Source organism: Orcinus orca, chromosome 14 (assembly GCF_937001465.1).
Source record: "Orcinus orca chromosome 14, mOrcOrc1.1, whole genome shotgun sequence".
Taxonomy (NCBI): domain Eukaryota; kingdom Metazoa; phylum Chordata; class Mammalia; order Artiodactyla; family Delphinidae; genus Orcinus; species Orcinus orca.
The window spans coordinates 27,131,041-27,154,693 of record NC_064572.1 but is presented as its reverse complement, the minus strand read 5'-3'; the positions used below and the strand labels follow the sequence as shown (position 1 = coordinate 27,154,693).

General features: G+C 38.8%; 1 protein-coding gene across 8 annotated transcripts in view; it reads left to right on the top strand.

The window, feature by feature from the left end:
• Positions 1-5,432: 5,432 nt before the first annotated feature.
• The window catches only part of LOC101276464 (graves disease carrier protein), a 97,565-nt gene continuing 79,344 nt past the window's right edge, over positions 5,433-23,653 (top strand). For 4 of the 8 annotated variants that reach the window (XR_007471406.1, XM_049697208.1, XM_049697207.1 and 1 more), the window contains exons 1-4: positions 5,449-5,698; positions 10,443-10,535; positions 15,277-15,410; positions 16,127-16,190. Coding sequence is in view for 5 of the 8 variants with exons in the window: in XM_049697208.1 (XP_049553165.1) it covers positions 5,578-5,698; positions 10,443-10,535; positions 15,277-15,410; positions 16,127-16,190 (412 nt within the window). In the remaining 3 variants the exon portion in view is untranslated. Of the gene's footprint in view, positions 5,699-10,442; positions 10,536-15,276; positions 15,411-16,126; positions 16,191-19,214; positions 19,336-23,653 lie in introns of those variants that run through there. The other 4 variants (XM_049697206.1, XM_012537109.3, XM_049697210.1 and 1 more) reach the window with 3 other exon arrangements.

Below are 23,653 nucleotides of genomic sequence, written 5' to 3'. Positions count from 1 at the left end.
GGGGTCCCTAGCGCAAATTGAGGCCTCTGTGTGGGAGCAGATGTCCCGCAGGGTCTCAGCCATCTTTGGGGCCATGAACTTCTGGGCCATCATCATGTACAACCTTGTAAGCCTGAGCAGCCTTGAGTTCACAGAGCTGGTCACCCAGTGCCTGCTACTCACAGGGTTCCCCCAGACCACACTGGCCATCCTGTTTCTCACCTACTGTGGTGTCCAGCTGGTGAAAGAGCGAGAACGAACCCTGGTGCTGGAGGAGGAGAAGAAGCAGGACAAAGAGAAGCTTGAATAGTAAGGAGGGAGACGGGCTCTTCTCAGCTATTCCTGGGCCCAGGTCTAGGCCAGGCCAGATGGGGCCTGACTAATATAATAAAAGACTTTTCTACCTTGAAAACCAATAATAATAATAATAATAAAAGGCACATTGATTTATCCCTGTTTCATGAAACGTCGGGGTATGTGTGGGGTTGGGTGAAGCTTTCAAAGAAGGCTTTTTACATTTATTTATTTATTTAAGCTGTGCCCTACGGCATAAGGGATCTTAGTTCCCCTACCAGGGATAGAACCTGTGCCCTCTGCATCAGGAGTGTGGAGTCTTAACCACTGGATTGCCAGGGAAGACCCCAAAGAAGGCTTTTTAGGTAGTTATTGCTATATCCAGTCTATATGGTATTCATGTATTGCCCATATTTAAAGAAAAACTGCCTGGGACATCCCTGGTGGTCCAGTGGTTAAGACTTCGCCTTCCACTGCAGGGGGTGCGGGTTCAATCCTTGGTCAGAGAGCTAAGATCCCACATGCCTCATGGCCAAAAAGCCAAAACATAAAACAGAAGCAGGGGCTTCCCTGGTGGCACAGTGGTTAAGAATCCGCTTGCCAATGCAGGAGATATGGGTTCGAGCCCTGGTCTGGCAAGATCCCACATGCCGCAGAGCAACTAAGGCGTGCGCCACAACTACTGAGCCTGCGCTCTAGAGCCTGTGAACCTGTGTCCCCTGCACTGGCAGGTGGATTTTTAACCACTGTGCCACCAGGGAAGTCCCTTCAATACGGACTTTAAAAATGATCCACAAAAAACAAAAACAAAAACCTTTGCCAAACCTTTGTCCTTTGGTATTCTGTATATTTTCATCTTTACAGTTTGTGCCAACATTTCCATCCCCTTTCTATGCCTTAAACCAGTCTCTCTTTCTAAATCTATCTATCTATCTATCTATCTATCTATTTATTTATTTATGGCTGTGTTGGGTCTTCGTTACTGCGCGCAGGCTTTCTCTGGTTGCGGTGAGCAGGGGCTACTCTTCGTTGTGGTGCGTGGGCTTCTCTTGTTGCAGAGCTCAGGCTCTAGGTGCACAGGCTTCAGTAATTGTGGCGCATGGGCTTAGTTGCTCCATGGCATGTGGGATCGTCCTGGACCAGGGCTCAAACCCGTGTCCCCTGCATTTGCAGGCAGATTCTCAACCACTGTGCCACCAGGGAAGTCCCAAACCAGTCCCTCTTTCTGTTTTCCCTCTTCTGTTAATGGTCCATCAAGTCTTTTAACCACCCTAGCAAAAAACTTTGCATTATTTTGACTTATCCTATTCCTTGCCTTCCATATTTAATTCCTTAGCAAGCCCAGAGGTGCTATCTCCTCCATCCATTTTCTTTCTGATTATATTTTCATGCTCTCATCAACTCTCTTGCCTAGATTATTGCAAAAGTTTCCTAACTGGCTTCTTTACTGTCAGATCTGTCAGTGACTGTCTTCCCAATTATTGTATTCATCTCTCCCAGATTAATTCTTCTAAAACATAGCTGTCACCAGTTTCTTATTAGCCACTAAATTAAGTCTAAACTCTTTAGCCCAAGATTGAAACTGTTCATGATATAACCTTGACCTATTTCTCTAATGCTATTGGTCAGTGGTCTGCCATACAAGTGTTGGGGAGTCAAGGAGAGGGTGTCAAGCATCTTAAGACAGGCAAACTGGACAATTCTTTGTTCTTTGACCAAGCTGAGTTTCCTTATTTGTGTGTGTGTGTGTGTGTGTGTGTGCGCGCGCGCATATGTGCATGCATGTGTATACATGTATGTGTGTTTGCCCTGGCCCATGCTTGGCTGTGTCAAAAGCCTGTTCAATTACCTCCTTCCCTGATGATCTCTGACAAACATGGTCTGTTTTCTGCATCCCTACTTTTTATTTGTGTATGTTATTTATTTAACTATTAGGTTCACATTCATTCCATGAAATAGTACATTCATTGAGGAAAGGGATTCATTTTTCTCCATTTCTTTAGCCTCTGGCCACTAGTTGCTAGATATTCTAGCAGTGAAAGACACACATAGAAAGACTTGGTCTTTAAGTAGAGGCACCATTGTATATCATCTATTCAGTGTCAAATCAAATGAACAAAACAGATAATTCCTACCTTCATGGAGCTTACATTCTAGTGGGGGAAAACTAATAATAAAAACATTTTATATATATTATAAGCACTGGTAAATTCTGTGGAAAAAATTAAAGGAGAGAAAAGAGATAGTGAGTTTTGGTAGGGGTGAGGGTGGAGTGGGTAGTAATTTTAAATATTACAGCCAGAAAAGGCCTCCTTGAGAAGCTTACATTTGTGTAAAACCTGAAGAAGGATATAGAAAGAGGAAGTTACATGGAATATCTAGGGGAAAAGTAGTACAGGTGGAAAGAAGAGCATGTGCAGAGGCCCTGAGGGAATCATGCCAGGTATTTATGAGGAACAAAGAAGCCAGTGTGACTGAAGGAAGTTTTAGGAGTTGAGGCCAGAGATATAACAGGAAACCAGTAGACCATTTTAAGAATTCTCCCAAGTGATATGGGAAGCCATTGAAGGGTTTGGGGATAAGGTGTGACAAGATTTGTTTTAGGTTTTAAAGAATTGCTTTGGCTGCCATATTAGGAACAGAAAGTAGGAAGCAAGAGAAAGCAGGGAGATTAATTAGGAAATTACTCAATGTTTATGGACTGAGGTTGGAGTTGTGATTTAATGAAATGAGGAAAGGTTGCAGGAGTAGCATGTTTGGGAAAGAAGATGAGGAATTTAGTTTTGGATATGATAAATAGATGCCAGTTAGGTATACAGGTGGAGATGTGGGAAATATGGATCAATAGATTTGGAGAGTGGGTGGGAAGGGCTGGAGATTAGCAGTCATCCCAATGACTACATATAAATGTATTTAAAACTCTGAGGTTGGGTAAGATCTCTGAGAGTGAGTGTAATAACATCTGTAGGTTGAGTAGCTTAGTTGTAACCAGCTGAGTAGAGAAGAAATAATTGGATGTTTAAGTCACTAGACTTGTCGGTTATCATGTATATAAACTTTCCATCCTAGGTCTGGATTGAGTTTTGGAGTTGAGGGCCATTACGTGATAAATTAAATCTATAAGGTGCATCTCATTTGAAACGGAAATGGATTAGAAGAGGTACTAGTACAGCTTACAGGACAGGGAAAAAATACCAGCTTACAGGACGGGGAAAAATACACATTAGCACTAGGAGCTGGGACAGCTTTGCTAGTTATGTAATATGAAAGCATAGACCTTTGTCTTTTTTTTGTTACATAAAAAAAACCTGGGGACTTCACTGGTGGCACAGTGGTTAAGAATCCGCCTGCCAATGCAGGGGACACAGGTTCGAGCCCTGGTCTGGTAAGATCCCACATGCCGCGGAGCAACTAAGCCCGTGTGCCACAATTATGAGCCTGTGCTCTAGAGCCTGCGAGCCACAACTACTGAGCCCACGAGCCACAACTACTGAAGCCCGTGTGCCTAGAGCCTGAGCTCTGCAACAAGAGAAGCCACCGCAACAAGAAGTCCGTGCACCACAGCAAAGAGTAGCCCCTGCTCGCCACAACTAGATAAAGCCCGTGGGCAGCAATGAAGACCCAACTCAGCCCAAAATAAACAAACAAACAAACAAACAAAAACCTTAGGGAGGGGGCTTCCCTGGTGGCGCAGTGGTTGAGAGTCCGCCTGCCGATGCAGGGGACACGGGTTCGTGCCCCGGTCCGGGAGGATCCCACGTCCCGCGGAGCGGCTGGGCCCGTGAGCCATGGCCACTGAGCCTGTGCGTCTGGAGCCTGTGCTCCGCGGCGGGAGAGGCCACAGCAGTGAGAGGCCCGCGTATCGCAAAAAAAAAAACAAAAAAACAAACAAAAAAAAACCTTAGGGAGGTTTTTCTTGTACTTTTTTATTGTAATAAAACATACTTCAGGGATTCCCTGGCGGTCCAGTGGTTAGGACTCTGCACTTCCACTGCAGGGGGCACGGGTTCAATCCCTGGTCACTCCGTAAGCCGCACGGCCAAAAAAAAAAAAAAAAATTACTCTTTTAACCATTTTAAAGTGTACAGTTCAGTAGTATTAATTACATTCACAATGTTGTGCAACCATCCCCACTTTTGGGAGCTTTCAATTCTTCACATTAGACATGCAAATTATAAATAATGATATTATTATATGGGTCTGTATTTTCTGGTAGAAATTGAATATTGGGAGCATGGGAAAAAATAAATTTGAAATCTGGACTCACCATTAATGATAAATGTTGGCTAGAAACACCTTGCAGAGGCATATCCATAGAAAGAGAAAGTGGGGACCAGTGTCAATAATAGGGAAGATTGGAGTAAGTATTAATGAAAATTATAATAGGTAATTTCTGAAAAAGAGGATAAAAGTTCAGAACAACTTTGGTCACAAAGAATAGGTATGAATTTTGCTCAAGTTGTAGGTGATGAGGGACGCACAGTAAGAGAATAGTGCTGGGTAAGGGGTGGTTTGAAAAAAATAGTCTTGTAATACAGCGGGGTCAGGGAGAAGAAACTGGGAGGTTCCTGAGAGTTTAGGAGTTGGTGGGGAGTAGAGCGCTGGAATTTCAGAGCTAAGCACAAAGCACAGATTCAGAAAGTCCTGGCAAGGCAGAAGTATTTGTGTAATTCGTAGCACCCCAAAGAAAGAAGAACTTGCTTTAGCAATTATTTCTTTGGCAGAGGGGTTGGGGGTGGAATAGAAGCTTAGTTGAGGGGGGGGTTAGGGAGGCAGAATGTGAGGTTCAGCGAGAAGATCTGAGAAGGTATAGCTGATCAGGTGGGAGAGAGTACAATTTCAGAAGTTCCTGGAAATAGTGAGGAACCAAAGGTTGGTTCTGGAAAGGGTTCATTTTGGGAAGGTCAGAAGGCAGCCCGATGGACGGTTACTTGTCGAACAATGATCAATATGGGTTGATGGGCGGGGGAGTGCTTTCTGAGGTGGTGGGTTTTGGAAGGACCTTCTCGCTGGCCATTCTTCCCTTCTTCCGCGTGTAACAGAAGACGCCTGCACAGCGAGGCTAGAAGTAGAGATGTGGTGCGAGGCTGGTGAGAGTGGGAGGTGTCCAGTCCTGGCGACTCCCGCTTCGGGCCTTGACCCAGGCCCCGCCCCTGGCCTACGCCATCAGCCAGCGCCGCGCCGCCCGTGGTGTTCCGTCCCGCCGTGCGGCGGTCGGTGCCCTGTCACTGCCTTCTCTGGCCATGGCTAGGGCGCTTGGGTTATAAATTAGCGACCAAAGCTCCCGACGCGGCCCTGGTCCTGATGGCGGCGGCGGCGGCCCTGGCAGCAGCCGAGCCACCTCCCGCGATGCCGCAGGCGGCAGGAGCCGGAGGGCCAGCCGCCCGCAGAGATTTCTACTGGCTGCGCTCCTTCCTGGCCGGAGGTGGGTTTCCGCCGGGAGGACCTGGCCGCGCACTGAGTGGCCGGGGCGGGATCCGAGGCAGGTCGGGTGTATGCGGCCGCGATAACATTCTTGGACTCTGGCTGCTCCAATGACCTGCCAGGTGTTTGCCTGGACCCGCTGTAACCTCTAAGAATCCCTTGACTAATGACAACAGGATCCTGGGGAGCAAGGGTCTCGAGCTGTCGAGGAGCGGCTGGAGCCGTGGAAGGGCTGAACCAGGCACCAGTTCTTCAGGGTTGGATAGTAGGAAAAAGAGGGGAGTCCCTTAAAGGACGTCAGGGTTTCAGTGCAACATGCTGGGCACTCCTTTCTTTTATAAAGACTGTGCACGACCGAGAGTAGAATTGGATTTTGATGTTTGCTTAAAAGAAAATAAACATGGGAGGTCAGCTTTTTAAGGATGACTGGGAAATTGTGCAAAACTGTCTACAAGCAAAGCTGGTGCCGGTGATTCTAGAAAACTGTGCCACAGGTACTTGACAGGTAGCTGGTACAAACCTACTATATATTTTTTTTTTTTGCGGGCCTGTCACTGTTGTGGCCTCTCCTGTTGCGGAGAACAGGCTCCGGACGCGTAGGCTCAGCGGCCACGGCTCACGGGCCCAGCCGCTCCGCGGCATGTGGGATCTTCCCGGACCGGGGCACGAACCCGTGTCCCCTGCATCGGCAGGCAGACTCTCAACCACTGCGCCACCAGGGAAGCCCCAGCCCTACTATTGGTGTGACTGTCGGGCCAGAAGTTTCATATTGTCTCTCAGAAATTTCTTCTGCTTTCCCATAAAGAGATGTTTCAGTCTCTACCCTCTCTTAGTTGACTCTCTGGGTTGTCATCATTTAATTATTTGTAAAGGCTGGGAATTTTTAAAATTCCACATTATGAGGACTTGTAGAAAGATATCTGTATGCTGCAATAGTATTAAGAATTATTTTGTTGTGCTGATAAAAAGGTCATTCATTTATTTATACAAGGAATATTTCAGTGTCTGCTACATGCTCAGTGTACATAAGGGAATAAAACAAAGATCCTAGAGTTTACATTGGTTGGGGACTTGTTGTGAGAAAGGCGATGAGCAAAATGAAAAAATAAGTTATGTAGTATATTAGAACATGACGAATGGAATGGGAAGAAGTAAAAAGGAGAATGGGGCAAGGAAATGTAGAGGCTACGTGGGTACAGTATTAAATAGGATAATTCGTGATGTCTCATTGGGAGGATGACACTTGAGCAAACTTGAAAACATGAGGGAGTTTAGCAAGTTGATGTCTAAGAAGGAGCCTTCCAGGTGGGAAGAAAAGCTAAAGCAAAGTCTTCAAAGTCAGGGAGGACCTTATCGGTTCAAAGAACAGCAGTGAGACCTACGTGGCTGGAGCCAGGTGGTGCTGATGGGGGAAGGAGGTTAGAAAGTTAAAGGGGACAGGAAATGAAAGGTCTTGTAAACCACTGTAAAGATTCTAACTTTTACTTGGAGTGAAGTAGGGAGCCATTGCAGGTCTTTAGTAGAGAAGTGACATGATATGACATGTTTCCAAAGGATTACTTGGGCTGCTCTGTGGAGAATAACTGCAGGGATGTAAATATGGAAGCAGGGAGACCCGTTTGGTGGTTATTGCAGTAATTCAGATGATAGATGATGGTGGCTTGGATCAGGTTAGTAGCAGGGGAGGTGGTGAAAAATTGTGATAATCTGGATATAGATAGAATAAATGATTTTCTGACAGATTAGAGATGGGTAAAGAAGAGAAGTCAAGGGGGACTTATTTTGGTTTGAGCAGCTGAAAGGATGAAGTTGTCATTGAAATGGGAAGGAAAAAAAAAAAGTTGCTCACAGATTTTTATAACCATTATAGGCGCTCCTGGTCCAAGTGATATGAGAAAATACCATTGGGCAAGTTACTTAACCTCCCTTTGCCTCAGTTTCCCCATCCTTTAAATGGGAAAATAGAGTACCTACCTCAGAATGTAATTGTAATGATTAAATGAGAAAGGACCTGTAAAAGCCTTGGCATAGTGCCTGCAGTTGAATCTCTTAGCCTAGTACCGGGTACAAAGGAAACCATACGTGGTTTTTTTTGTTGTTTTTTTAATTAATTAATTAATTTATTGTTGCTGTGTTGGGTCTTCGTTTCTGTGCGAGGGCTTTCTCTAGTTGTGGCAAGTGGGGGCCACTCTTCATCGCAGTGCACGGGCCTCTCACTATCACGGCCTCTCTTGTTGCGGAGCACAGGCTCCAGACGCGCAGGCTCAGTAGTTGTGGCGCACGGGCTTAGTCGCTCCGCGGCATGTGGGATCCTCCCAGACCAGGGCTCGAACCCGTGTCCCCTGCATTAGCAGGCAGACCACTGCGCCACCAGGGAAGCCCCACCATATGTGTTTTTAACCTGATTCTTTTTTTTTTTTTTTTTTTCCCCCGGTACGTGGGCCTCTCACTGCCACGGCCTCTACCGTTGCGGAGCACAGGCTCTGGACGAGCAGGCTCAGCGGCCATGGCTCACGGGCCCAGCCGCTCCGCGGCATGTGGGATCTTCCCGGATCGGGGCACGAACCCGTGCCCCCTGCATCGGCAGGCGGACTTTCAACCACTGCGCCACCAGGGAAGACCCATACGTGTTTTTTATTGGTGATTAGCAGTGGCCTTTGGCAAATCTTTTTTTTAAAATAAATAAATAAATTTATTTTTGGCTGTATTGGGTCTTCATTGCCGCACCCAGGCTTTCTCTAGTTGCCGTGAGCGGTGGGCTACTCTTCGTTGTGGTGCGCAGTCTTCTCATTGCCGTGGCTTCTCTTGTTGAGGAGCACTGGCTCTAGGCGTGCGGGCTTCAGTAGTTGCGGCATGCAGGTTCAGTAGTTGTGGCTTGTGGGCTCCAGAGCGCAGGCTCAGTAGTTGTTGCGCACGGTCTTAGCTGCTCCGCAGCATGCAGGATATTCCCGGACCAGGGCTTGAACCCGTGTCTCGTGCATTGGCAGGCGGATTCTTAACCACTGTGCCGCCAGGGAAGTCGTCTTTGGCAAATATCTTAAGTTCAGCTGTTCAAAATGAAGATAAAGGCTACTTGACCTTACTCAGTGGACTTTTGTGATGATTAATTGAGCTATAAAGTGGTGTGATAAGCAAGTAAAGATATTGTTAAAAGAAACTACTTATTCAACAGTTTCTAAATAATTTTTATGTGGTTATTTCATAATGAATGGGAAGATAATTATATAAAAAACTATTCTGAAACCAAATATACCGAATGAAAATTATTTTTAGCTTATTCTCAATTTTGAGTAGCCATGACTGTTATTTCCATTAGTTCAGATAAGAGAAGCTTGATATAGAAACTTATATGTGGATTTAATATTTGAGTACAAATAGGCATTTTATTTTTGGGTATTTCAGAATATGCATTTTAGCATCAGTTACATGCTGAGCTATTAAGTAAATGTGTGTGGATTTTGAGTGATTTTGTCTTATATTTTTAAAAGTTTGTAAAGTAAGACTCTTCATTCATTCAGTAAACAGGTATTGAGTACCTGTTAGGTGCCAGGCCCTGAACTGGTCTCTGGGGATGCAGTAGTAAAGAGACTCACAATATCCCAGTCCTCTTGTACCTTCCTTAACAAATATGCAATGATGAAGAGCTTAACATAACCATAAAAAAGACACCAAGGACTTTTTTGTCCACCTTGTTATAATAGTAACAACTCATTTGGTTGAGTGCTTACTACATGTAAGGTACCTTACAGAAGTGTCTTAGATGGTTCAGGCTACTATAACAAAAATACTGTAATCTGGGTGACTTATAAACAACAAACTTCTTTCTCATAGTTCTGGAAACTGGGAAGTCCAAGGTCATGGTGCCAGCAAATATCTGGGGAGGACCTGCTTCCTCATAGCTGGTGTTTCTACATGGTGGAAGGGGCCAGGGATCTCTCTGGGGCCTCTTTTTTTTCTTGGCCGTACAGCCTGCGGAATCCTAGTTCCCCGACCAGGGATTGAACCTGTGCCCCCCTGCAGTGGAAGCACAGAGCCTTAACCACTGGACCTCCAGGGAAGTCCCTCTGGGGCCTCTTTTATAAGGGCATTAATTCCGTTCATAAGGGTCCTAATCACCTCCTCTAATACCACCTCCACCTCTAAATACCATCACTAGGAATTAGTTTTCAACGTATGAATTTTGGGGGGACACAAACGGTCTGTAGCAAAAAATCTTTATATACTGTCACCTTAGAAGCATGCCAAGCTATTAGGGCTCACCTGGATTCTGATTTACGCTAAAGCCCATGTATGCACTTTACCGTCATCCACATGTCTGCACAGTGGCATGTGGTAGGGACCAAATACATAATTGCTGAGTGGATAAATGAATGACTGAATTTTACGGGTGAAATTTGATTATTTCAATGAGAAGTCATCCAGAAGAAGAAGATGTTATTTCAAACAGAGGCTTAAAGGTGGGTAAATCCCTCCAAGTGTCTGTCTCCATAACCACATTTAGCAAGATTCCAATGTTCATCAGGAATTAGGGGGCAGATTTACACTCTTCAAACTTATTAAGTCTGACATGCTCAATAATTAAATTGTAGAGAATGGGGGCCCATCATGTACATATCCCTGCTACTGGGCAGTTCTACCCATGGAGATCAAATTAGAGATTAGAGGGTATGCTAGCCTCTAAATAATGATTTCCATCTGGAAAGAAATGATATGGAATTTCTTCCTGATCTTTTCAAATTTTTTAGGTATTGCTGGATGCTGTGCCAAAACAACAGTTGCTCCTTTGGATCGAGTGAAGGTTTTATTACAAGCTCACAATCACCATTACAAACACTTGGGTGAGTTAATTGATGCTAAAGAGAAAAATGAAAATGTTATCCATCTGCTGTCTTCGTTTCTAGTTGTGAATTATAGTGGAAAGAGGACACAAAAGGGAGTTCAAGTTTGGGGGAAGATTTTACAAGGGATGTATCTCTTAGCTATTTTAATCATTTCATTTGCAATAATGGTTATATATGTTTATCATTTTAGGGTACTAATGTACTCTAAAATCTTTGAATCATTGAAGTAAGTACTACATATTTATTTATTGAGATTAACAAATCACATCCTTAATGGACACACATAATAGCTCAGCTTGATTTAAAAAAAAAATCCGACTAGTGATAGAGATAAGGTTTATTCCTTTAAACACTTAAGCATGTGTTATAGATATCTTAGGGCAAGCAGAATCCAATGCAATTAGTATAAACTTGCATTGTTAAAAAAATATCGAGCCCTTAGTTGTTCCTTGTAAACATAAAAACCAGCTATTATAATTAACATGGACACTCTGATATATCATTGGTGGGAGTAAGGATTTTTTATAGCCTTTTTGGAGGGCATTTTGGTGATATGCATCAAAAGTCTTGAAAAGATACATATTCTTTGGCCTTGCAATTCTAGTTCTAGGAGGTTGTTTCAAGCAAGTAATCAGAAATGTGCTCAAATATGTATATACAAGAATGAAAGCATTATTTATGTTGGTTAAAAAAAAGAAAGAGCCAACCAAAATGTTTAATAGGGAATTGGCTAAGTTAAATAAAAGTATTACTTAAATAGATAAGTCCATATTATAGACTATTTTGCAATCATAAAAAATTGTAAAAGAATATTAATTGACTAGGAAGAATGTTCATAATATATTAGTTAAATGAAAAAATGTTGCAAATGGTTTAATCATATTGCATTTTATCTAAGTAAATGTGTTTAGACGAAAGGCTAGAAGGAGAAATATGAACATTAAGTGGTTAATTTTCAGTGGTGAGATTATAGGTAATTTTTTTCCTCTAAGCTAATTTATAATACATGTTAAACATATATTAAATTTTCAATTAGAGGGAAGAAGATTTAAAAGAATAAATTTAATGTGAATAGAGACCAAGAAAGAAGTTAGGTCAAGGCAACTAACTCATACTACTCCATTGCTTTACAGTTTCATGCTTCAGTAATGGGAATGATGTGTGCTCTGCATGATCTATGCATCATTTTTAAGAAAGATATTTAACAGAGTGAATAAGAATCAATTATTTTAACAATTGGGTTTTTAAAATGTGATTTTATATTTATCGTGTCTCATTTTCCTGTCAATATTTTTAATACAAAGTCTGTTCTTTAAATTGAAAGAAAAATTTTGCTAATATCTTTGTATCTAGAAATGAATTCTATATCTTCTCAGTGTACTGCTCATGTATAGAAAGAATAAGACCTTTGAACTTATTGAGAGATTATATAAAACTGGAAAGGAAGGAAATGATTTTCTTTTGTAGTCTAAATTGAGGGTGAAAAGGAGATGAATTATATTACCCAATATCTCGTGGTGTTTGACAGTGACCCAGCATATGAATGTCTGAGCAGTATTGTTTTATTTTAAACTTCTCCCCATGCTGATGTATGTTGTTTTGTTTCCTGATTTGTAATCGTTAGTTTACATATTCACATTAGATTTCACGCTCTACAGGGCTGCATGCCACGGGTTACAGTGTACCCTACAAGGCATGCAGAATTTGAAACAGAATTCCTGTAGTGCAGCAATGAACTATTGGTGTAGTGGATGGAGTTTCATGTATCTTTAAAATATACAAGCCAAAAGAAAAGTATTAATGGCTTATTAATTTATTTTAAAAATATTGTTGGGCATTTTATTCTAGGTGCCTCCCTTTTTACATGCATAAGATAGTTTTTCAGTTTTGCTTAAATTTAAAAACATGATTTTTCACAGTCAAATTAAAGATGATAAAGGTATGCTATTGAATAAAATTTGTACTTTAGCTTCTTTTAAAAAGTGTATGGCGTTATTTCCAAGGCATCAAAAACTACTTTTTATTTTGAATCAAAATTATTGTGGCCAAATGAAAAGGAAGGGGTATAATTAGAATTTCTTCTTCCGCAATTTGCACTGAATGTAAAGAATTTTTTCCTGTGGTATATTAAAAATCTTTGACCTCCATTTAACTTTTTACAGTCAATGTGATATAAAAATAGGTAGCTGAATCATAATAGGATTCTTTAAAAATCCTTTAAATTTTGTTATTTTTACATTTTATTTATTTTTTGAATGTATAATATTTTCACAAGTTCATAATTCAAAAAGTGCAAAAGCAAACGTCTTTCTCCTTGTCCCCTCGTTAGAATCAAGCATTTACAGTTTTCTTCCCTTTTCCTTCAGAGCTTATGTATATATACACAAGCATATGCTTATATTTTACCAACTGTTAATTCCTTGTAATCCTATCTTGACAAAATAAAGATACAGAAAAGGATCTAAATAACACACAAGCTTGATATAACATAGACAAGAGGACTTTGCACCCTGCAGAGAATACATATTCTTTCCAAATATGCTTGTAACACATGCAAAACTTGGTTCAGTGTTATGCCATAAAGAAAATCTCAATTTCCCAAAGTAAAAATAGTAGACTATAGGTTGAAGGAGAAAAATAACGTGATTATCTCAATGGATATTTAAATGCCATTTGAAAACATTCAACATTCAGTCTTACTCTGTCTTTCTGTGTTATTGTTTTAGGTGAGATTTTTGTGAAAAGCATTTGGTTAGGCATTGCCTTTTAACAGAATTTGAGAGTTTGGCTTTTAATAGAAGGAGTTATATCTTTTTTTAAAAAATATTTTTAAGTTTTATTTATTTACTTTTCGCTGTGTCAGGTCTTAGTTGCGACATGCGGGATCTTCGTTGTGGGTTCTTTTGTTGTAGCACACGGGCATAGTTGCCCCACAGCATATGGGATCTTAGTTCCCCAACCAGGTATCAAACCCGTGTCCCCTCACTGGAAGGCAGATTCTTTACCACTGGACCACCAAGGAAGTCCCGGATTTATATCTTTTAGATTTTCTTTTCAATCATAGATTTATGTTTTCTGTTCATTGTGCTTTTCTTGTATCCTCCCCAGCCACCCTCCCCTGCTCCTTGTTTCCTGGATTTCCTTTTTTTAAAAAAAAAATTTTATTTATTTATTGGCCCCACGGCATGTGGGATCCTAGTTCCCGCCCCCCCGCCCAGCGATTGAACCTGTGCTCCCCTGCACTGGAAGCGCAGGCTTAACCACTGGACCACCACGGAAGTCCCTGGATTTCCTTTTTTTGAAATAACTTTATTTCACTTCTACTAATGATTTCTCTTTAAATATTTGTAACAATCAAAGAGTTTTAGAGAATAATATAATAAACATATGGGGAGCTGCACAGAACTTCAGAAATAAACATCATCAGTACAGTTGAAACCTCTGTACTCTCTCTCATCGTTAGCCTTCCTGTTCCTGCTAGGTGGCCACTGTTCTAAGTTTGATTACCCTTAAATTATTACAAACACATTTAAATAAAATTAAACTGAGCTTATCATTACTCTTCTCTTCCAGCAAGAGGATGTCTTTGATAGAATTTTTTTTAGGGAGGGGTGAATATATTTAGTTGTATTATTCATGTATTTTGGAAGAACTTTATATTATACATATAGCTGTATGTGTGTGTGTGTGTGTATATATATATATATATATATATAGTAGAATTCTATTTTTTTTTCCCCCTGGCCGCGCTACGTGGCTTGCGACATCTCAGTTCCCCGACCAGGGATTGACCCCGGACCACAGCAGGGAAAGCCTGGAATCCTAACTACTAGGCCAGCAGGGAACAACCGAAATAAAATTCTTTTTAATACATTATTAGTCCACTTAGATATCTGCTTATTAAAAATGCTTTTAGAGTATATCTTTTCTTGGATGTTAGTAAGTACCTACAGTTTTGATTTCTGCAAAGGGATCAAAAGGTTACTTGAATTCTAAAATTCGAAATGAGCCCAGTGATTTACCTTCATATTTGATCTGATTTTTGTTTGAAAAATTTGGAAAGGAACCTGAATTTAAATAGTTTAATATTGGAATTTAAATAGTTTAATAATGGAATGTAGAAGTCTGTACTGCAAATAGGATTAGTGATTGACATTATTAGAATAATAAACATATCAGTATATCGGATCAGAACTCAGGCCTTTGTTTATCTCTATTCCTAATTAAAGTGTACTACTAATGAAAATTTGCCCCCCAATTTAAATAGCTTTTTAATTGGTAGGTTTTTTATTTGTTTCTTCTATTTAGCAGTTTCTTTCGTAAACAAACCACACAGGTGTCTGGGTCAGTCTGGGAAACCTTCCTTCGTCCTTCCAAATAGTCATCCACAGTGTATTATCTGGATGTTGAATATATTTCTATTAATATTCTTTTAGGTTGCTAGAGATTAATTAATTTACAATAATTATAAATATAATTTACTATAATTTGTAACTGTTCTTGCTATAGTATGTTTTATATTTTTACATGAGGAATATTTACATAATTTGGACATATGATGTATTTTACGTAGCTTTAACTGTTATACAGAAATTACTATTCATGTAATTCCTCAAGCAAAATTATATCATGAATGATGGCATAGTAATCTTTATCTGTGATTGTCATGAAAATTTGAATTTAGGTAGTTTTCTCTGTTTTAATAGTATTTTTCTTCTAAAAATCTTTCTAAAAATAGGAGTATTTTCTACATTGCGTGCTGTTCCCCAAAAGGAGGGATACCTTGGATTGTATAAAGGGAATGGTGCAATGATGATTCGAATTTTTCCTTATGGTGCAATCCAGTTTATGGCATTTGAGCATTATAAAACGGTACTTGAAACTTTATCTTGTTTTCCTCTTTTGTGTCTTTGAATATCATACTTAATTGACAAGGCATTTGCTTTGACCTTTAAAGTTACTTTGGATGAATGGATAAAGTAATGCCTTCTTGAAAGACTAAGGCTTGTGATAGTTTAAGTTTTTAAATATAACTTGGTTTTGGAGTTATCTGTTCCAGGATTGTTAGTCATTTTTTAGTAAATTGTTTATGTTTATACTTACGAAGAAGAGCCAAAGTATCCCTCAAGTAGCTAATAATAAATCCATAAAATATTAATAGCTTTTTGATATGCTTTTTGTTTCTCAGTTGTAGGAGAGGAACACTGGATTTTCTTATTAAATAAACTAGTGAGACCATATTGTGAAAGTCTGTTTTTGAGTAATGCTGTAAGTTAACAGCTTTTCCCATCATACTAAGTTTCTCTTTTCTGGCTGACTGAAAGTTTATTCTCTCAAACATCTTAACACAGAAAGGAGTTTAATGAATTAAATTTCATAGGGTATTCTAAGAATAATTTTTAAAAAATTATCATAGGGTATCTTAAAATGAAAAGTAAGCAGTATCAAGACTTCACTGTCTATAGTAGCATTTTATTCCTACTACTCCCATTCACACTTTGAGTATTTGTGGTCATCAATGTGTAATATAGTACATTTGGCAAGATTGCTTCTGTAAAAGTGCATAATTTGATGTTTTTGGTTTCTAGTTAATAACTACAAAACTGGGAGTTTCTGGTCATGTACACAGATTAATGGCTGGGTCCATGGCAGGTAAGAGGAGTGGGTAATTTTTTGTTTTTAACTGAAGTAGAGTTGATTCACAATGTTGTGCCATCTCTGTTGTACAGCAAAGTGCCTCAGTTATACACATAGAGACATTCTTTTTTTTAATATTCTTTTCCATTATGGTTTATCACAGGATATTGAATATAGTTCCCTGTGCTATACAGGAGTGGGTATATTTTATTTCTGCAAATTAATTTTCTATTAAAATACTTAATTTGCTTTAGGTAATATGTGTGACATTGATTAAGTAGCACACATTTGTTATCTTCCTATGCTCAATTATGCAAGAAATCATTAATATCCCAACTCAGAGTGTTTTACAGTAGGAGATATAAGGAGTAGTCTAAACTTACAGCTATGTGAAAATCATACATTCCCTTTGACAGTTCTCCTTCTGGAAATGTTTATTTTTTTCTTTCAAAAAATTAAAAAAATTATAATGACTACAGTAATACATATTCCTATACAATGAAAATAGTTCTGCTCCCTAGAAGCAATCACTATTAGCAGTTTCTTATGTGTGCTTTTTTCCAATACTATTCTATAGGATTAGAACTTTTATAGTTATCTTAGGACTCTCTTCTGTATCAGTACATAGATCTTTCTTAATTTTGTGAAGAACTGTGTTATATTCTACGGTAAAAATGGCCCATTATTTATTTACTCAGTCCCCTATTGATTGACGTTTGGGATAGTTAAAATTTTTGTTTTGCAAATAACACATTGTACTTGTGTGAATATATCTGTAGAATAATTTTCAGAAGGGAAATTACTTTATCAGAGGATATGTGTATTTAATTTTTTTTTTTTTGCGGTACGCAGGCCTCTCACTGTTGTGGCCTCTCCCGTTGCGGAGCACAGGCTCCGGACGCGCAAGCTCAGCGGCCATGGCTCACAGGCCCAGCCGCTCCGCGGCATGTGGGATCTTCCCGGACCAGGGCACGAACCCGTGTCCCCTGCATCAGCAGGCGGACTCTCAACCACTGCGCCACCAGGGAAGCCCTGTATTTAATTTTTGATAGACCTTTGCAAACAACTGATCTCCTTAATGCTTTCAGTAGCCCTTTCCCCTACATACCATATCAACACTGGGCCTTATTAAATTTTTAGTATTTGGCAATTAATTATGAGTAAGCTTGGTCAGCTTTTCAAATGTTTATTGACCATTTGTATTTCTTACTTTCAGCCTTGAATTGTTTCTATTCTTTGAATATTCATTTTTATGAGTTTGGGAATTAAGACATTTTTTTTTCTGTCAAATATTGCTATTATTTTATTTCCCAGTTCTAGATTTGTCTTTTAACCTTATTTGTGATTTTTTTGGAAAAATCATCCAAAAGTTCCCCCCCATATAGAAATATTACATAGCCAAATGGGTTAGTCTTTTCCTCTGTGGCTTCAAAATTTTTTGAATTGTGTTGAGAAATGCCTTCCCCATTCTAAGATAAAAACATTTATTCATGTTTTCCACTAAAACTTTTTTTTATATTGATTTTTTTTTAAATGTTAGATTTTCATTGTTTTTTTGTTTCTCACACCAAAAGGTAATTTAAGTATGTAGCAATAGAAGAGTGGTTAAAAAAAAAAAATCCATGTCAGAATTCTATACTTCCAGTACTAGATTTTTTTTGTACATTTGTAGAATTGTATTTATTGACAGAGAAGGATGTTTACATCATATGTAGAAAGGAAGTTACAAAAGAGAATGTTTAATATGCTATATCATATTTTGGTTTTTAAAAAGTAAATACATATGTAAATATTCATTAAAGAAACATCTGCAAGGTTATAAACCAACACGTTAACAGTTTTTATTTCTGCTAATGGAAATAAGACCATTGGAAGGTGGTATATCAAAATCTTAACTATGTGGTTATCACAAGGTTTGTAGGATTTCAGTTGATTTTTTTGGACCTAGATTTATAATGTCCAACCTGACCTACCTTATCCAGGGTTTTGCCTTACGCAATGTTTATTTAACTCTTTTTGACTTCTGGCAGACTGACCCAAGATCAATAAGTATTAAAAGTAACCAGGAATATTATCTAAAATATTTAGCAAACCAACCGTAGAGGTACTAACAAATAGGACAGGCTCTGAAAGCCTCCAACTAACTTTTTCATGGCTGGATCAGGACACAGTATGTGGTGGTGGTGGGAGCTCTGGTTGGGGAAGAGACTACCAGAGTCATGATGTGGGAGATCTTGGAAGCTGGAGCAACAGCTATTTGTCAACTGCTATAGAAATATTTTAGTATTTTACCCTGGCATGGCAGTGCTGGTGAGTAACATTAGCTAGCATGTATTGTTCACTTGCTTTGTACCCTTCACAGACCTGAGCACTTGCCGTGTAATCTTTGAGTACTTGACATGTAGTTCACAGAAAGATACTGTGAGGAAAGTGCTATGATTATCTCTCATTTTGCAGAAGGAAAATTTTAGTAAAGTTTCCAAATCTTAAAATTTATGATTTCTTACATCACTTAAAAATTTTTTTGTCTCTTAAATTTGATTTTATAAGTGACAGGTCAAATTCTTTCTTTTAGGGTTGTAGGAAAGATGAAGTAGGATTATGAATATGAGTAAAATCCTAAAGACTTTGTATTATTTCCTTTTCGTGGCACTTGATTATTTCTTGACTAGCGTGTTCATATTTCTGAAATGAAAGACGTGTTAACATCAAGGTTTCAATATACACTAGAAAATAATAATAAACCAAAGGAACTTCAAGTATAAATTTTAATTTTTAAAGAAAAGAGGTTAAAAAAATTCTAGCTATTATAGATAAGACTAGTGCTTCCATTAACCAATATTTCTCTTTTTATTACCATGTTTAAGTAATTATAATTTACATTTTGCTTTTATGATTTTAAACAGTTGAAATAAATGTTCTGGTTAATTTTATTTATATCTGGTATCTTTGCTTCTGTACTTTTGGTGGTCTTTGAACATAAGTTTGGAAATTTTATATTTGCCAAAATTAAAAATGGTATGTTTTTCATGATCATTTCAACAGAGCTTATTTTAAAGCTTTTTTGAACTTCAACATTTTCCCTCATCCTACAACTACAATCCAGTACATATTGAATCTCAGTCATTCAAAAAGGAAAAACTAGAGACTGAGAATCAAGGTTTGTATATTTAAGGAAGGCCTTCTCCTTTCTTTCTGTATGTTTCACTTGTTTGAAATAAATCTTGATCTGCCAGTTCCTATGAAACTAAGAGTGACAGGATAGAGAAGAGGAAAAAGAAGGAAGTTGTCAGAAACCAGAAGCAACGAGCTGAGTTCTGCTTGTGGCCATTTCTGGTCTGCTCTAGTTTAGTGCTTGGCGTAAGGCTGGGAGGTCAGATGGACAGAACACTTACTGCCTGGGATCGTGGCTGGCCTCCATTACATACATGTCCTTTGACTATGGGCAGGTCATCTGAGCCTGCCATAATTCATTTATCCATTTGTTAAAGTAGAACTTATGATTGTTCAACTCCCTTTCTTTCTTAGTTGTTCTAAGGGTCAGAGTAAAGAATTCTGTGAAAACATTCTGAAAGATCTGAGGTCCTCCATAAGTATGGGGGAATGTTATTAAACTTACCATGCCAGCGGCTTGTTACATTTCTTGAGCCAGCCACTTGAATTCCTTATTCCTCAGAAAATGAACGGCCCAGTCAAAAAATGGGCAGAAGACCTAAATAGACATTTCTCCAAAGAAGACATCCAGATGGCCAACAGGCAAATGAAAAGATGCTGAACATCGCTAATTATTAGAGAAGCGCAAATCAAAACCACAATGAGGTATCACCTCACACCAGTCAGAATGGCTATTATCAAAAAGTCTATAAATAATAAATTCTGGAGAGAGTGTGGAGAAAAAGGAACTTAATGGTGTGGTATTTTTAAAAAGCATTGACATAAAAAAAAAAAAAAGTATTGACATAGTCATCATGAAGTGAATCAGAACTTAGTTGGAGGGACTTTCCTGGTGGTCCAGTGGCTAAGACTCTGCACTCCCAATGCAGGGGGCCCAGGTTTGATTCCTGGTCAGAGAACTAGATCCCACATGCTGCAACTAAAGAACCCTCATGCCGCAACTAAAAGATCCCGCGTGCTGCAACTAAGACCCAGTGCAGCCAAATAAATAAATAAATGTTTAAAAAAAAGAACTTAGTTGGATATGCTCAAACTTACTTTACAGTGCATTATTGTTTCTCGTTTGAACAATATAAGATGTCATAATCTTTTCTGTATTTAGGGCTTTTAGACTTTTACAGCTTTTGAAAGTCTAAATACAGCCTGTAGAGGGCTTCATAATTTTATACTTAGAGTGAAGGGTAAAATATGACTATCAGAAGAATAGTTCTCACATCCCACTTATTCCAAGGATAAATAAACATTTAAAATCTTTTTTTTAAAAGAAAACATTTAAAATCTTAAAGAGTTTTCAAGATTTATCGGAGTACAAAATTATTAAAAATCTTCTTGCTAAATTCTAAATTTTAAAATTACATTTAAATCACTGAGTTGTTTTTAGAAATAGTGAACAACAGCAACAACAAAAAACTTTGTAAGCTGTTTTTTTTTGTTTTTTTTTTTTTTTGCGGTACGCGGGCCTCTCCCTGTCGTGGCCTCTCCCGTTGCGGAGCACAGGCTCCGGATGTGCAGGCCCAGCGGCCATGGCTCACGGGCCCAGCCGCTCCGTGGCATGTGGGATCCTCCCAGACCGGGGCACGAACCCGCGTCTCCTGCATCGGCAGGCGGACTCTCAAGCACTGCACCACCAGGGAAGCCCAAACTTTGAAAGTTTTAAACATCCTGGTTAAAAGGTTTTGTTTTTCTTTAGGAAGATTTGATTGCTCAAATTCAAAAGAAATATACCATATAAAAACATAGTGAAGTAAACTGGCCGAAAAATTGTAAAACTAGATCATCAGTTTAGCATTATAGTAATCATTGGCATTATTTTTACCATTCTCTGATGTACAATTAGGTTATGCCAGTTCCTCAGCCTGACTCATGGTCTTACAGCTTTTAAACTAATGCCTCCTTTACCTTTAGAAATTTCTGGATGTCCAGAAATTTCCATTTTCCATTTCCATTTTCTACCAATTTACCGTTTTGATCACTTTGTTAATTCAGTTATTTCATGTTAAGCCACTTGAAACCAGTAAGAAGACAATGAGAAGGCTTGGAGCATGTGAGAAGGAAAGAAAAAATAAATGGAGTGGGGAGAACAAATAGGAGAGGCAAGACGAAAGTGATCCAGATAGGGAGTAGAAAAAAAATATGGGAGTTGTAAAAATGTACAGAAGCATAAAAAAAAAAAAATGAATAGTGATGATCTGGGCAAATCCTAGCAAAATCTGATGTTCAAATTGTGTCAGGATGATCAAGCCTTAAAATGGTCAGCCTTTTGATTCTTTTCTATATTTGTTAAACTCCTTAATATGAACCATTTTCAATAAACATGGAACTAGTTTATAGATAATCTCTCCTCATTTTATTTTGTAAAAATTTCCCTTGCAAAATATTTAGCACAAGCTGCAAAAAATTAAACCAAGCTGCGAAATATGTAGTTTTATAAATATCTGGATAATAAGGTATTTGCTGTGACTTAAATGTGATATTATTGCCAAACCTTGTCTTAGGAACATCACATTTGTACTGTATTAGTTTAGATTCAGCTTCAAAGAGGCCATTTAGAAGAGTCACTGCCTTGGCTGCCAGACATGGCTGGTTTGAATACCAATAGATAAAAAACAAGTTAAATAAAAAACAAGTTTGAAAATGAATAGCTTGAAAACAAATGGCTCAGATGTACAGCTCAAAATCAAATTGGCTGAAATGAGGGACTGACATTTCTAATCACTGAACTGATGGAATTTCTGAACTAAAAATTTAAGTTTAGAAAGTACTAACTAAATGTTTGAGAAAAGAAAATTACAGGGAAGGCAATATATGTTGTGATATGAGTCAGAAAATTTAGTCTCAAATTCTACTCTGTGATACAGAAACTGTGAATTTGGTCAACTCACTTAACTACTTTGAGCCTCAATTTTCTACCTTGTAGGATTGTTGGTGGTACTTGGTATTTGAGGATTAGAGGTGGTATTTGTAAAGTGCCTGGTATGGTGTGCTTGGCACATAGTAGACAGTCTTTATTGTTATGTGCAAACTAAAAAAAGGAAGGTTTAAAATATCATTTACAGCTAAATCACAGATAAGTGAATCATAAATCAACCTTTCTTCTATGAGTCTAACCTGTTCGGAGTACAATTAGGCTAATCTTGATACAAAGTATTCCTTGCTTTTAAAATTAAACATATTCAAACTGACTTTCGGCTCATTGTCTAAAGTAATTGAGGTCATTCTCAAGAGAGAACTAAGCGGGGAAAAGAGAATGAAGGGTTGCATTTGTTTGCATTAAAGTATTAACAGTATATTAGCTGTGTAGATTTTTAGCTCAGAGATAATGTTATAATCACCCAGGTAGAGATGCCATGAGAGATACCTAGATAATAACATAAAGAACATTGTTTTCTAATCCATGTATAAGGAGTGGCGAACTGATTTAGATTTTTGGGAGAGTGGCAGAAGCTCTGAAAATTAGTATAGATTTAAGTTTGGGCTAAAAAAAATGGATGCAAGTTACAGCAGCATTTGCTAAGTAAGTGGGGTAAGGTATCTCAGGTCTATTTAAATAATATTAAACAAATATTAAAAATTTAACACTGGGACTTCCTTGACAGTCCAGTGGTTAGGACTCAGTGCTTCCACTGCAGGGCGCACAGGTTTGATCCCTGGAGAGGGAACTAAGATCCCGCAAGCCATGTGGTACAGCCAAAATAATAATAATAATAATGATAGTAATAATAATAAAATGCCAAAAAAATTAAAGCTAAAAAGTTAAATTAGGTTAAGAATACAGAAATCACTTAAATTGCCACTTTTATGCCTAGTATGCTATTGTAGGCCGAAGTTGTGGCAAAAAAATTATATTTTCATTTGGTAAGACTAATAAAAAGATGAAATTATCATGTTAAAAGCCTACAGAGAAAAAGAAAGTCTTGACAATACCTCAAGCTCTTCCTTTCCAACCTGGGCCTGGCAGGATGGTTCCTGCAAAGAAGGGTGGTGAGACGAAGCGTCGATCTGCTCACCAACCAGGTCGTGACCAGGGAGTACACCACTAACATTCACAAGCACATCCCTGGAGTGGACTTCAAGTGTGTGCCCCTCAGGTACTCAAAGAGATCCAGAAATTGGCCAGCAAGGAGATGGGAACTCCCGATGTGCTCATTGACACTATGCTTAACAAAGCTGTCTGGGCCAAAGATAGGAGGAATATCCCCTACCATATCTGTGTGCAGTTGTCCAGAAAACATAATGATGATGAAGATTCACCAAACAAGCTCTATATGTTGGTTACCTATGTACCAAGGAGGTAACCACTTTCA